Raw genomic sequence first — 16,712 nt, 5'->3', positions numbered from 1 at the left:
GTTCTGTAGGGAATATTGTACACAGGCACATGTTACTGGTAGTTGAGGGTCACAGAAATGATCCTTAAAATGGATAATAGACATAGTGTAGTCATGTGAGTACACTGACCATAGCCGTACATGTTAGAATAACAGGATCATTGCTGTGGACAAGCTGACACTCACCGCTTGTTATAAAACTAAAACATATTTATTTCAGCTAGAAGGCACTCTGTACCTCCCACCAGTGTAATCAGCCTATCACAACCTAATACAACCTCACACTCACCACAACCCTCTGACACTCAATCTAATCAGACCATATAGACTTAATTCACATACTAAAAACCCTATTGTATGCAATTACAGCTATTATACTGCTTCAACTCTCAGCCCTCACCACTTACCACTCTCTACTCCATAATGACATCTCCTCTCCAGGGCGAACAGCAACCAGTGACCATCACATTATCACTCCAAACATCATATAGCTCCATACCTCATCAACCCCTCCCACACTGACTATTACCCACATAAAATACTGTCACTGAAAAGCAAAACCCAGACCTCTCTAAAACACTGTATGATAATCAATAAACTAATATGCAGTGGTGACATACATCCCAGTCCTGGTCCCACTACACTGTCCAGCCCAGACCCTGAACAAAAATCTACTCTCACACATACACACAAGGCCTCTCCTCTTTATTAACCTCAATGTAAGAAGTATCTCAAATAAAGTTAATGAGCTACATGCCCTATTAGCCCTATATCAACCTGCAATTGTATTACTGACAGAGACATGTCTAAAGCCAGAAATTAGCAACAATGAAATAACAGCACCTGGCTATAATATAATTTGCAAAGACAGAATAGGCAAGAGGGGAGGGGGTGTAGCACTACTATTCCAAAACCATCTTGTTATACAACAGACTGATGTTAATTTACCTCAAATACACAATGCAGACATCATGCTTGTAAGACTAAAACTGAACCACAAGAAACAAATAAATATTATAGGCTGTTACTGCCTACCAGGCAATAACATTGCCAGTATGGAAACCCCACTAGAGTGGACTTTCAACTCTCTACCTCAAGAAAATATTTTGTTAGAAGACTTATATATAGACTAGCACAATTGCGCTGGCTATAATCCATCCACCCACATTAACCTCCATGGATTTACAACATCCCGTACTAGAACTGACAAAAGCTCAAAATGCCAGTCCATTCTGGACTGGATTTATATCTGATCCCTCACTTGCATCGTAAGCAGGCTATCTTCCTGATAGCCTTAGAGACCATCAACCTACCTTCCTTCTTAGGAGTAGAACTCATCATATACACCAGACAACCTTTAGAGTAGTGAGGAACAAAAAGTACTTCAAGCCAGAAGACTTTATAAATGCCCTAAAATGCTGTAACTGGAAACCACTAACACAACTGCCACTTGATGAAGCAGTCCACTATTTTAACACATCTTTCCTACAGATATTAAACCATCATGCACCCACCCAAACCATTAGGATAAAAGAAAAATATGCCCCTTGGCTAACTAAGGTAACTAAATCCATTCTCAAAGACAGGAACAAAGCATGGATGCTAGTTCACAAAACCAGAACCCAGTCAACAAAACGAAAGTACTCAGAACTCTGTAACAAAGCGAAAAAGATGATTAAGCTAGAAAAGATGAACTACTACTAAAACATCCAGGAGAAATATACTCACAACCCTCAAAAATTCTGGGCCACTATAAACTCTATACTTCAACCAGGCAAATGCAGCACTCAGCACCAGTAACAGTAAACAAGCATGAGAATATCCCCACTCAGTTCAATAAATATTTCACTCAAACAGTTAAGGCCCTAGTAGAATCCCAGTGCAACAGTACTTGTAATGTCCTACCAACCCCACAACTTTGCACAGACACACTAGACAATACATCCCAATTTACCTTACACCCAGTATCAACCAAATCCATGTTAAAACTCCTCCACAAGCTCAAACCTACCAGCCTGGCTGCAGATAACTTACCAGCAGAATTCCTACAGCTAGCAGCCGATGTTGTAGCCTATCCTGTCACTATTCTAATTAACATTTATTTATTTATTTTTTTGCATTTGTTTACCGGGATAGTCCAACTGGGCTAGTAGCCCATTTTCATCGGAGGCCCAGGGAGAAAGGCTCCACAGATAGTTACATGCATAGTAGATAGCTTATAGAAGCAAGATGTAAACATTTACAAGGTAGATATGAACATTTAAAACTCATAATAAAATGAAACATGGCGAAATGAGATAATAAAAATAGCAATATAGCTAAAGATTATTGTCAATTTATACACATTTAACATAACATAATACTAGGAAAAAAATCCTTTACTGTAAGGCAACCTGGCAGTACAGTGGGAAGTGAAATGAGAAAGAGGAGTTTAGCTAGCAGTAATACAGGTGCAGAGCCAGTTATTAAGGAGGTGTTTTCTGAGAAGTTGTTTAAACATGAAGTTGGTGGGGGTAGTGAGTATGTATTGCGGGATTGAGTTCCAGTTTTTTGCAATATGATTAGCAAATCAAGACTCACCAAATGAGTTGTAAGATTTGTGTGTTGTGTGTAATAGGTCAATATCAGAGTGTAAGGTACCTACTATATGGAAGATCTCCTATATAATACCACTGCATAAAGTTGGCAACTCCCTAGAGCTCAACAACTACCGACTGATTGCTATTCTATCACCCTTATCAAAAATGCTAGAAAGAGTAATTCATACCCAACTAACGCACTACCTGCTGCAAAACAATCTCCTAACCAAACATCAGCAAGGCTTCAGACCTTTCCGCAGCTCTAATGTCCTTTTCCAACACAGTCAACCACCACAGAAACAATGGACTACTAGTTTCTGCCACTTTTTTAGATCTGTCCAAAGCCTTTTGAGATGGTCAGCCATAACAGACTCTTTAAAACACTATCCTCCCTAAACATCACCCCCTCCCCTATCACATGGTTTAAAAGCTACCTGTCAGAACGCCAACCAACAGTAAAATGGCAGAACCAACTATCCCCTCTCCTCCCAGTATCACTGGGAGTCCCTCAAGGCTCAGTACTGGGCCCACTACTCTTCTCTTTTTTCACCAATCAGCTCTCATCCTCCATTCCCAGTGTCTCAGTACTACAATGTGCTGATGACACCACCCTCATATATTCAGCACGCACACTAGCAGACCTTCATTCCATAACCCAACACTGCTTCTCATTAGCTGAGACCTGGTTCAATAATGCCCAGCTTATCCTAAATCCAAGTAAAACAAAACTTCTCCTCTTCAGTCCAAGTAGATCCCCTCCCCCAAGTAACAACTTTACCATCATGTCAAACAACACAATCACTATTACTCCTACCTCCCACACAAAACTGTTAGATGTAGAAATAGATAGCAACCTAAAATTCGACATTCATATAGGCCAAACTATCAAGAAAGTTCACAAAAAACTGTCTGCCCTCCTCTATGCATCCCCAATTCTAACCAACCTTCGTAAGTCCGACCTACAGAAATTAGAATCCTGCTATCACAAGATTGCTAGGTTTGCCACTGAGATACCATATAGGACTCATCACTGCGTAGCTCTCAAACAACTAAACTGGTTAGAGCTAACTCATTTCTTGAAACTCAATCGTGTTTAGCACACAAGCTATATTACAACCCAACGAAAACTCCAGCTCTCCACAGCCTAATTATCCCTTATTCTACAAGAAAAACCTTAAGATCCAGTACCCAAAACTGTCTAGATGTCATCAAGCATAATAATGATGCAGGGAAATCCCTCTTCGATTATTCTATATCTAAAGCTTGGAATACCCTTTCTAGCCACCTGACTTCTGTAAGTTCCAACTCACAGTTTAAAAACTCCTAAAAGCACACTATAGAAATACCTGGTTATGCTCCTGTGACTCCCCAGGGCAAATGCTTACTCTACACCCTACACTCCAGAGTAACAGATATGCCCCACAAAACTTTCTCTACGTATTAGTACTACCCACCTCAATAAGTTTCAAAAACACATGAATTACAGCATTAGTACTAAGATAAGCTAAGACCCTCCTACATCATAAACCTAAGATATGGGTAAAACTCTTAATATTGTACTTAATATATGAATGTAACTGTGAAAAATTCTCAGTGATTTTATTGTAGAATTGTCAACAAGGATGTTGGTAATACTCAACATTCTTACTATGAACTAAATGCTATTGTTTCGCATCTTGTTTACTATGGAGTATCCTATAGCATTCTGTTGTGTTACAACGTCTGTTTATTGTATAAACCTTGTTGATGTCTTACTGTCTGATTTGTGTATTGTATGTATTTTTTTCTGGAGCTTTTCTCCCCGGGCCTCCGTTGAAAATGGACCTGTGTCCAGTCGGACTTTCCCGGTAAACAAATGTAAAATAAATAAAAAATATATATTTATTTATACGTGAATGTATTTATTGGTCACTTTGCCCCGGCTACATCATCAGTCCCCTCTCAGTCACTCAGCCCATTTATTCACTCTCACTGGGGTGACAGTTGTGTGGGAAGAGCAATCATTCTGACAGCCATCAGGAGAAGTTCATAATTTTTTTGCTTTGCTGCCCTAACTTATCTGTCTGCAGTCGGCATAGTATGGTGGAGGGGATATGCAATGGGCTGTCGTGGAAGGACATCTCCTCACTTCCGCAAGGGGCATTCCTTTCAAGCAGCCCCCTACACACACACACACACACACACACACACACACACACACACACACACACACACACACACACACACACACACACCAAAGAAAGGAAAGTAGCTTGTGTGCTCTAGAGAGACAAGCCAGTGGGCTACACCCCTTAACCCTTCCTCCTCCATGCCTGGCTCCTCTGGTGTCATGGCCGGTAATCAAAACCTGGTTACCTCTATTGCAATCAGGGATCTACACCTCTGCTTCAACGAGGCAGATATATGACTGCACATGTGAGAGTGATGGTCTCTGCATATAGTTCTGTATGTGTTATATTTGCTGTGCTGGCAGATTTGTTCATGTTATGGCTGTTTCTTACCCTTTTGAAGTTATGTTAGTTTTTTATACCTTTGTTTTAATACAAATTTTCGAAGGCATTTGATGTTATCTGTATTTACGCTTTTTCTCTGCTGAAACGATCTAGCCAAGGATCTGACATAGTTTTGACAGATGATATCCCATCCCAATTTTATAATTGTTGTAGCAGTGATACTATTATTTGCAAACCTACTCTTATGATGAATGTACCCTCAAACTGGTGTTTTTCTCATATCTGAGATGACTTTTTATTCCAGCTCAGTGACTGAATCATAGCTGGCTCAGTTTCTCATAGCAGCATGCATGACTGATGGTCAGTCAAGGAAAGGGAGAATTAGGTAGTAATATAAGTTTTTCTTCTTTGTTGTGGGAATGAAGTTCTGCACGTACTTATAGACATGTCTTCCTTTTGGTATAGACAGGGGAATGCTGGGTAGCTGCACTGTATTCGACATAAGTGGCGCATGCGCACACACACACACACACACACACACACACACACACACACACACACACACACACACACACACACACACACATCTGACTTATAATTGCTTGTGTCACGTTTGTACAAGTTCATTTACTTTATACCATCATATCGAGTGAAGAGGAAAATGAGAAGACTAGAGACATATGATTATAAAGTGTCACTCCAGGATTGCTGCCTGGTGGATCAGCTGTATAAAGCTGCACATATGACATCCACGCAGTATGTATTGGTAATTATACAATGACTGGCCATTAACATTCCAAAACGAGCATGCTGATTGGCCAACCCAACCAGAGTGCCCGTTGTATATACCAACGAAAAAGGTCCAGTCGCCCGGAATTTTCCCATTGGTATATTCTTTCATTTTAACTTTTTTCAACAAAAATTAAAACAAAATTTGTAGTCTGGACTCCAGACGTACGAGAGAGACACCATGCTGAAAATAAAAGGGAAATCAGGTACGTTGTTTAAAACTAAAGACACGTACCTGATTTCCCTTGTATTTCTTCCATTTTGTCTCTCTCCTACCCTAAAAAAGAAAGAAAGGAAAAGCAGAGCAACAGAGAAATTATGCTTTCTTTCCTGAGCATTGATGTACTGGGTATGCATGGGAACGCAAGTCCCATACGCATGCGCAGTACATCAACAGAAGGAAGCAGTATACCACCAGCTGAGGAAGAACAGTAATGTGCTGTTATACAAAGACATTATTTAAGAAAAGTAAATATTTTTTTTCTTAAATAATGTAATTGTATAATAGCAATAGCCGACTCCATGGTTGTGGTATATTGAAATTTACCCACAGTTGGCTTTATTTAATCACTCAGGCGTCACCCTTGTGATTAAACCATGCCAACCATGGGTAAATGTCAATATACCACACCGACGTTATTGCTATATAGTCCATCTGCCTTAAAATGTTAATTACTTTTATGATTGCAATGCTCTTTTAACAGATTGCTACTAAGTCTGGAATAGTTAAAGAGATATAATTTTAACAGGGGTGTCTTTGGTTCACTGTAGCATAGTTTTACTCAAAGACTACTCTTCATGAGACAGAAGGAAAAAAGGGAAGCCCCTTAAAAAAAATCACATGGTTGTGGTTAGTGCCTGTCTCAGTGCTGCTTTTTTCTTGTCTTTAATAACTTCTTGTGCTTTAGAACACTGAACATTAGAAATACATGAGGCAGAATATAAAAGATCAAAAGTTAAAAATAAATCTGTGAAATCCCATTAGTAGTCAACCCAGTGTTAAGAGGAACTATGGGAATTTTTTTCACTAACAACACTATAGTGACAGTTACCATTTTTCAAATTAACGACAGACTTTCCAAATGTACTGTGGTCTTTAGGTAGGGCCATGTCCCAATTTTTGCCTCTTCCTAATATTTAATTATGCTAACTTTACAGTTTAACTTTCTTGGAGAAAGGAGAAATACTTGTTTGTCTGCAAAATACAGTATTTATTTTCTCCAGCACTGTGTGACCTCATAGTTCTAATGATTAAGCAGTATATATGTATGTGTGTGTGTGTGTGTGTGGGGGGGGGGGTGCATTGGGGCTTATCTCTCTTTAAAAACATTTTATATATTTCATTTGTTACCGTTTTAATTATGATGTATTGCGCAAACCTTGCAAATCTCAGCCTTATTTATATAGTCCCTTACTTAACTGATCAGGGGAGATGTGCAACATTCACAGTTAAACAACAGAAATTGAAAAAGTGCTAAATTAGTACTGCTGTCAGTTCTAAAAAGACTGACATAGAATATGTGGTTTTGGCAGGGCTAATTCCCTGTGCTGTTAAATAGTTTTAGGTGGGCTCTTCATCTCTCACCCTGTTGCTATGAACTCTTCTGGTTTGGAAATTAACAAAGACATGCCTTGCATTATACAATGTGAGCCACGTTACAGTACATATTCATGGTTCCAGAATTTAAATTTGATGGGAAACAAGCTGAAGTTTTGAGTTTAGTGGGAGTTAAGGCAACAGTGAAAGTATCATGTACGTAATTTCAAACTTTGGTTTCTTGTACAGTAAACTACTGATGGTGTGACAAAGCCTAACATCTGCAGCGCTTCCTTTCCCAAACACAAAGACGACACTGTGAGGTTTGCTGCAACAACTATCAGTGCTCAAGTCTGATAAAGGAGGCTGCATTTAACCAGCATAACAGAGTTTTTAACACTAGTGTTCATTTCATATTAAGCATGTCTGAAGGGACTGGAGTTTTGACTAGTCATTTTTAATGTTATTTCATGTTCGTGATCTGAGCACTCCTATTAAATTTATTACTGTTGGACTTTTGTAGCTGTGGTTTTATTTTGATCCTATCCCAGTTTGTTTGGTGTAGTGGCTTGTCTGGGCCGTGCTGTGTGACAATTACTTTTGCATATTGCTGTTGCCCTTTTCACTTGCTATTGCCTTTAGCAACAGTTTGATGCAGCGTAACAATGATTTTGCTGCTATGAGGGTAGCCCAACATTCCCTTATTCTGGTCCAACTGTTCCTTGAGTCCTGAATTTGCTGTACTGCCAGTTCCGTTGTCTTGCTTTTCACAGGCGCTTCACTTTCCACCTATTTCAGAAACATTGCCACAAGATCCCTGGTTTTCCATTTAGAATACAACATATCAATGGTTTCTGGGCTGCTTTGTCATCATTTGGGATGACAAGTGATTTAATTAAGTCTTTTGGTGAAGTGGGAAGCTTTTCTTGTAGTGTTTTTGGTATAATGGTTAAGGTCTTTGCTTCATGGACACAAGGTACAGAATTTGACTCTGACCTTGAGTTGTTGGCTAGGCTTAAAATGATCTTTCAGGGCAGTCAGCCTAGTATTCACATTTGAACTATAACTTGGCGTCCTTAGCTTTGCTGGCTTAGGTATATTTACAGTTTGTTGTTGTGGAACAATGGTATACTGTGATCATCTGTGTTCACTTTGGGCTTGGACTTCAATTCGGGAACGTATATTTTGTTACTAACAGGTTTGGTTAACAGCTTGCTAACAATGTGCTGATGTTAGTAGATGCCTTAGTTAGGTTATTCTGTTATTGTTGAGGTCTTGCAGTTTACTTTCGCTGTTTTACACATCTGTTTGTTTAATATGTCATATCTATTATGTGGTACCCAAAGTAGCTACAGTTTAATAATACTGTACATTTTAATATCTGTATCTGTGTGTAAATTATTATACCGAGTGTTACTTTGTTTTTGTGTTTAGTACTTAAGAAACAAGCTCAATAATAAATATGAAGTCCTTTGTTGTAGGGCAGTGGGTATCCAACAGGTGGCCTGGCCCTAGGGCTACAATCTGGCCCACCAAAGCAGTTTGTCTGGCCTTGCAACAAAGTTTTTTGAATGGACAGATACAGGTTGGACATGGTAATGAGGCCCCCCAAACCTTGCGAAGTAAAGTAAGTGGTCTGGTCCATGAACTGTATGATATGTGGCCCCTGAGCAAAAACAGTTGGACAGCCCTGTGGTAGGAGAACATATCTTGTTTGGCTGAGTAGGTATAGATGGAAGTAGGAAAACATTCTGAACTAAATACAACCATATTAGTAGTATTCATCCATAGAATTAGCTGCATCATGTAAGCAGACTGCACAGTTATATAGATTTGACTGTTTTCCCCTGCAGTGATTCAGCTAAGTAAGATTTACTGTGTTAATTCTGTGTCTTTCATGTTCGATCTTTTGTGTTTCACTATTATAATATTCACCTTTTCTAAGCAGAAGCCCACTAGCTCTATAAGAGTAGCCTTCTTAGGTGTGCTTTGTTCACAGTGAGATAAGACTTATGGTAACACTACTTAGAGTTTACAATATCCTCTCTTTATAGCACAATATAATCTGTTGCATTCTCTCTGATAAGGCCTAGAATTTTGGAAGTATGTGTTTTCTGTCTTTGTTATACTACTCTTTTTTTTCTCTTCTTCTTTTTCTTCTTCCTTACTTCAGCTAAGTCCTGTGTGCCATCCAACTTGATCAGATGACCAGCAAGACTCTACTGTAGCATATCCTGTGAAAAGTCTGTCCAGAGCATGATGCTTTATTGTCACATCAATTGTTTCTTCTCATCCACAAATAATGCTTTTTAGCAGAGTAAGTATGCTTAGAGAGATATAAGCTTTCTAAATAAATCCAGTCTGTTTTTCTTCTTCATCATCTATACAATGCCTTTACACTATCATTGTAATCATCCCAGCAGTTTCATCTTCACCTGTGTTTGAGGTCATATCCTGTCTGAACTGGCATGTAAGAGGCCTTTGTTTCACCCTGTTATGCACTTCAGGATTCTTCAGCTCTGAATAAGCGATCAGTAATGCTTGTTTTCTTGCAGTAAGTTATATACTGCATCTGCTTGAGTTGGTGGAAGCTCAGGTGGATGAAAAATACCCCACAGCACTTCTCAAAGAGAGTAGGGGAGGTTCCCTGGTGCACTGGCCAAATTTCCTATAGTCAGCATAAGTACAACTTTGGGTTGCCATGTAAAAGAGGCCATTGGCCTACACTAATATGGACAACAAAGTGTAAATAAATAAGTTTTATGTGTGTGTATAAATATGTATGTATAAATATTTATGTATATATATATGTATATATATATATATATATACATATATATATATATATGGATCCCCTACACAACGCCGACATTCCAGAATGCCGATAACCATATGGCCGACACCATATGATCGACATTCAGAATGTTGACATTGTAAGAAGTCCACAGAAAAGGAAAATACAATTTCCTTTAAACTGTTAGCAGGGAGGGCTATGCACCCCTGCCCCCCACCCCCCCCCCCCCCGTAACTTTAATATACCAACTCTGAGATTGCACTATAGTGCAGGAATGGAAATCTTTCCATTCTGCACTATAGTGAGATGCTGGTCCCGCATTGTCGGCATTCCAAATGTCGATCATATGGTGTCGACCATATGGTTGTCGGCATTCTGGAATGTCGGCAAACTGAAGGGGACCCATGTGTGTGTGTGTGCGTGTGTGTGTGTGTGTGTGTGTGTGTGTGTGTGTGTGTATATATATATATATATATATATATATATATATATATATATATATATATATATATATATATATATGGCTCGCAAGGGCATATAGCCTAGTACTAACCTATGAACCTATGAACCTATATATCTATATATGTGTGTGTGTAGCAAGAGATTTGGAAGCTAGCATGTCTTTGGAGAGGCTAGCGGATACTTCACTTAGCCATAGTTTCAAAGTCTTGTTTAGCTGTCTTAATAGACAGAGACCGTGACTGTCAGTGTTTTAATGGAAAAAATGCACAAAGAAGTATTATGAGCAGTGAGTAGAATAAAGCCTTTATAAGGGTAGAAAGGACTGTGAAATTATGGTTGCACTGAGTGAGATCACTATAGCAGTGCAAATGTACTGCCCCCCCCCTCCCCGTTGTACTGAACGTGGCAATAAAGGTCATTGTTGAATTTCTGTCTTTTGTAATTAAAGACTCCTGGGCCTAGTGTTTCATATCAGAACCGGCAGTGTTAATTACTACTTTGCCTCACTCTCCTGTGAGAGTGAAGTTTATGTGGAATATGTGTTGTTTCACTAGCTGGCAAGAACTGAGGGTCCTGTCACTTCATTGCCTGTCCTAAAATGTTCTTACTGATGGATGTATGGTGCTACCTTGATGTTTCACAAGTTGAAACCGTCATTCTTTTGTACATATGTGGTCCTTGTGTTGAATCAGTGACACAATGTGTGGTTGAGTTCTTTATTAAAAATCATAATGTTGTGATGATTTTTCCTAAAGTGAATAGTCAGTAGCAATTCTGAAATCTGTGTGAAAATCTTTTACGATATCTAATCAGTGCTGTTCTATATGTGCTCATAGTTTTTTTTTTAACAAGAAACATCTTTATTAAATGATCACGTATGACATAGGCAGTCTTACATTTATATAAATAAAAATAAACCATACTGACACATATCAGTTGCAAACATTAAGCATTACAAACAATGCTGACACAACTATAGATGCAAACATTATACATCACTTATATTCTCATTACACAGCTCATTCATATCCTGCCTTCCTTTAAACCTCATTCCTCCTCTGCATGTACTGATCCCACAATTCCCATTTTTTCGTGTGTAATTTGTTCCTACCCTTTTCAAAAGATCCCAATTCCATTTGTTTTATCTCTGTTACTGTTTCACTACTTCTAGTAACATTGGTTTAGACGTTGATTTCTATTTTCTAGTAATTGCTTTTTTGGTAGCCACCATAATTAGACTCAGCAAGGCCTTACTATGTCTAGTCAATTCCAATTCTGTATCAGATCTAAAAAAAAATCTTTTCCTTAGTTACACCAATTTGCTTAGCCATTATCTCCAACAGAGCAGTCTTCAGGGAATCTTTAAAGTCTGACAATTCATTACAGTCCCGGGAAGAACGCACCCGGTTACCTCTTTCTTCCCCATCACACCTCCAACATTTGCTGTATACCTGAGGAAATATTCTTTGGAGTCTACTTGGGGTATAAAAATACCAATGTAAACTCTTCCAAGCAAAGATTTTAAGTCTCCTAGACTTTGTTGCATATTTGGGAGACATACATATACACCCCCATTGTTTCTTTGTGATTTGCTTATCCAGTCTTTCTTCCCAATCCCTTCTAACCTCCTCTGATTGATTCTTTTAGTTGACATGCAATATTTTATATGCTATTCTAATTATTCCTTTCTTAATGGCAACTTCTGTTAAAGATGCTACTAAAAAACTTTACCAATGCTGGACTTTTGTTTAAGACCCCCTATTTCTTTCTCTTCCTATACTGTGATATCAATCCTGGATAGGGACGGCAATCTCTGACCTGCAGTCCAAACAAGTTCTTGGGGTCTTCCCATTATGTTACCTTTCCCTCTCTAGTTCTACTTTGGTTCATTTGCCAGTTTCTCAAATAACTTCCAGCCTCATTGCCTAATTTTCTATCTCTAATTGCAGTCATTTCTATCGGCAGAATCTCCTTTCTCCATTCCTGTGTTAGCTTAGTTCTTAGAATACTTTCTTCTGCTTTGTGAATATAAAATTCAGTATGGTTATTGTTATTTTCTTTAAAGGTCTGCATCCAAAGTCCCAGTCTGTCCTTGTTTCTTGAGCCTCCCCCCCCCCATTTTGTCATCATACATTTCCACTTTGAATTGTAGTTTTCTGCTTGTGCCTTAACTGTGTTGCTCTGAAATACCCCACTCAAATTGCGTAATCCCAGTCTGTCTTTTTCTATTGGAAGAATCAGCTTATCTCACTTGATTCTTTCTGTCTTCTCCTCCCATATAAAATCCTTCAGCTTTTTATTAATTGCTATCTACAACTTCTCCTCTAGTTGATAAAATATGCCTGACCTGTATATAAAGGAACTAAAAACATTTTAACTGATTGTATCTTCCTATCAATATCCATATAACAGTGCTTCCATTTTCTGTTTTTTGTGTTATTGTTTGTTTAGTCTCTTCCCACATATTCTTAGCTGCCACACCACACTCATTTTATTCCCTACTCCCAAATACTTCATTTTATCATGTTCCCATCAGTGTGGATATTGCTGAACCAATTCATGTGTGGGTACATAATTTGCCACTGTTTTCTTTGTTTTAGCTTCATTAAGTTTACATCCTGAAAAGGTTTGAAACTGTCTCAAAATGTTAAACAACACTGTAATGTCCCTTTCTGGTTTTGTCAGGTAGAAAATAATATAATCTGCAAATACAGCCAGCTTTTCTTGACTACCATACCAATTATGTCCTGGAATGTCTGAGTCCCTTATGTTCTTTACCAGTGGTTCTAAATATAATGCAGATAACAAAGGGGAGAGAAGACACCCCCGCCTGGTTCCTCTGCTCAAGCAGAAATTCTCAGAGAGGACCCTGCCCACTTTAATGTTCACCTCCAATCCCTCATATATCCTCCTAATCAACCTTATAATTTTATCAGGGAATGCAAATGTTTTCATTGCTCTGCTCATAAAGTCCCAGCTTACTCTTTCAAGTGCTTTCTGTGCATCAAGACCAACCAACAACAATGGTATTTTCTTACATTCTGCTTCCCTCTGGATCATCAGTGTTCTGTTAATGTTGTCAAATGTTTGCCTCCCCTCTACAAAACAACATTGATCCATATCTGTCAATTTTGGCATTAGTTTTGCCATTCTTTTAGCCATTATAGACATGAACACTTTATAATCATGGTTTAGTATTGAAATGGGCCTGTATTAAGCTGGATCTGATGGATCTTTACCATCTTTAGATATTACCGCTTCCACTTCTTTCTTCCAGGATAGTTGTACTCCTCCTCCTCCTAAAATAATGTTAAACAAAACCTTCCAGATCATCATCATTTTTTTCTCTCGAAACTTTCACAGGAATACCAGCTGTTCCTGGGGACTTTCCTGTCAATTTATTATACATCACCATTTTTTTGTCTCATCTCCTCCTATCCTAACTGTTGGTAATTGAGCCTCCTCTACTTCTAACTTTGGCATATTTAATTCTTCCATAAACATTTCCATTTCTACCTTTTCTTGACTTCCATATTTCTCTGCTTTATACAGACTTTCATAGAATTTTCAAAATATTTCTAATACTGCTACATGATGCCTTTTTATCTTCCTTGTTTTAGGCTCCCTAAGCATGATAACAGCCCTTTCTACTTTCTGTTGCCGGAGTTGGTATGCTGAAAGTTTTTGTGCTCTAGGGTTATTATCAAAAACAGTTGCTTAACAACAGTCTTTCTAAACTCATGCGTACTTTGAGGTAATCCCTTATTTTCTGCTTAGCATTCTGCAGTTGCTCCTGTTCTTGCTCTGCGAGTGCCCCCCTGTTTTGCAATACTTTAACATTTGTCAGTCCCTTTAAATGTTTTGTGTTACTTCTTAATCATATCTCCCTTTCTTTTATTTCCACCCAAATTTTAAACTCCACTTTAATTTTATGAAATTTCTATATTCTCTAATAGGTCCTGAATAATTTCCACTACCCATTCCTTAACTGCCTCTCTTTTCAACAGATAGGTGGGAAAACACCAGTGTCTTATTTTTATTTCATTACCCTGTGTTTTTATTTTAGTTATTTGAGATCATGCACCAATAACAGTTATTGGGTGTGTATCAAGACCTTTAATTAAATGCACATGCTCCTGTGAAATGTAAATTCTGTCTAGCCTGGCCCAGTTTTTGTATTTTGGGGAATAATATGTAAATTCACTCCGAACTGCTAGTACTGAATTCACATCTTACATGTCAAATATTTTCATAAATTTCTTTAAAAATCAACCCTCCTTTGTTATATTTTCCCTTCTGGAACCCCCAGTCACATCGTCACTGTTGCAAATCAAATTCTAGTCTCCATCTACAAGTAATATTTCTCCTAGAATTTTCTTAAGCTCCATTATAGCAGATTTCAGTGGAATGTAAGTACATGCCAGTGTAATCCTCCTCCCTTGCCAGTAGCCCCTCAGTACTACAAATCTACCATTATTATCTTTTTTATCTTTTGCTGTCATTATTATATGTGCTAATAGTTTGTCCTTTTTATTTAATCTGCAGAAAATGTTACAATTACTGTTACTTCATTTTTGTGGGCATAAACCTTTACATGTATGTTCTCCATGCCAGGGTGGCAAGCATACTTTGATGATGTGGGTGTGTGGAATGCATCACTGTGAATACATACTCCCCACATATTTAGTTGTTGTCCTGAAGTTTGTGCTTGAATTTCCTTAATCTTTATTTGGAATAGATAAGGTACCTTCTAAGTGAAGAGTTGTAACTATGGAGCATTTATTGACTGAATGAATGTGAAGCGCTGTTTGTTTAATACTGCCTTAGCCAAACCGATACCATGGATGTTGCATTGTACTGAGCTGGTATTGATGATGTGTATTACAAAAAAATTTTCTCAAGTTTTCACTCTAATGTAGTTAAATTTATTATTTATGTTGTTTGAGGGGTATTTGTTTTGGCACTGAGATTGATAGTTTGAATCTTTACATTTTGGGATAATGTCATGATCATCTGAAATGTTGTAAATTCGGGCATTGGAAAATTTAGAATTACTTCTAATGGTTTCTTCTAGTTAGCATTCTCTGTAATGCCATGTTGTGCAGCACTTGCAACAGCAGTGCATGTTCATAGGTTCATACTAGGCTATCTGCCCTAGGGCATTTACAAGCCTAGCCAGAGTGTGTTTGGCTTTCGCCACCCCTTGGAATGAGTTTACTGTGCCCTTTTTAAGGTTGTGTTTACTGTGCCTCTGTCTAGTAGTGACACAGAAGTGATTCCCAGGGTAAACCTATGATCTCCCATCCACTCGTCAAGATTTTTCTTGAAGAGAGTCAGTGAGGGGCTCTGCCTAACATGGACTGGGATTCTCTTCCAGAGTGAAGGGAGCCTCTGGGTTATGAATCTATCCCTCCAGCATGTCCTATTTATTTCTATGCTGAGGTTCAAGTCACTCAGCTCTAAGGGATTTGGATTTTCTGAGGTGGAGCATGTCCATTAATTCAGGGTTGGACATGGCTTTGTACGTCAGGCATAGATCGCCTCTGAGTAGGCGGTATGCAACTGAGTAGAGCTGGAGTTTCTTTAGCCAAGCAGCATATGGCATCTGTTTGAGTCCCTTGATCCTCTTAGGTACTTTTGGGGTCTTTCTAGTTGCTGCAGGTGTCGGGTAAGGTACATCCCAAGTGGGGCATTGTACTCAATTATGGGTCTGATGAGGGATGAGTAAAGGGGCACAATGACCTCCCTTGATCTAGATGTGAATCCTTTCATGATAAGGTGGGCTATATAGAAGGTCTTCCTAACCACTTTGGCAATGTGGTTGTCAAAGGAGAGGTTACTATCAACTTGGGTCGCCAGGTCCCTAATTACTTCTTCTGTACTTAATGGATTACCTCCTATGTGGTAAATTATGGGCACTTTGTTTTTGCCAAAGGGTATAACTATACACTTTTTGGCGTTTAGTTTAAGGTCATGTCTCTGGCACCAGTTATCCGTCTCTATGAGACCCTTTTGGAGGATGCTTGTGTCAGCTGGAGAGTCAATTATGGCGCCCAGTTTGCAGTCATCTGTGAAATTGGTCAGCCACAGTCCTCCCGTGTTAGCCTGTACCTCAGAAA

At 38.6% G+C, this 16,712-nt stretch overlaps 1 protein-coding gene across 3 annotated transcripts in view; it reads left to right on the top strand.

The window, feature by feature from the left end:
* The window catches only part of PPT2 (palmitoyl-protein thioesterase 2), a 361,371-nt gene that overhangs the window by 130,013 nt on the left and 214,646 nt on the right, over positions 1–16,712 (top strand). Inside the window, exon 2 of one of the 3 annotated variants that reach the window (XM_044083206.1) lies at positions 9,511–9,654. The exons of the other annotated variants lie outside the window; for them this stretch is intronic. Coding sequence (XP_043939141.1) covers positions 9,640–9,654 — 15 coding nt within the window. The 5' untranslated portion in view covers positions 9,511–9,639. The remainder of the gene's footprint in view (positions 1–9,510; positions 9,655–16,712) is intronic. 3 annotated transcript variants of the gene reach the window in all.

The sequence above is a fragment of the Protopterus annectens genome, chromosome 9.part0, assembly GCF_019279795.1.
Source record: "Protopterus annectens isolate FY-2018-M chromosome 9.part0, PAN1.0, whole genome shotgun sequence".
Lineage (NCBI taxonomy): Eukaryota > Metazoa > Chordata > Ceratodontiformes > Protopteridae > Protopterus > Protopterus annectens.
Note: the sequence above shows the minus strand (reverse complement) of the source record. Positions and strands in the feature narration are given on the sequence as shown.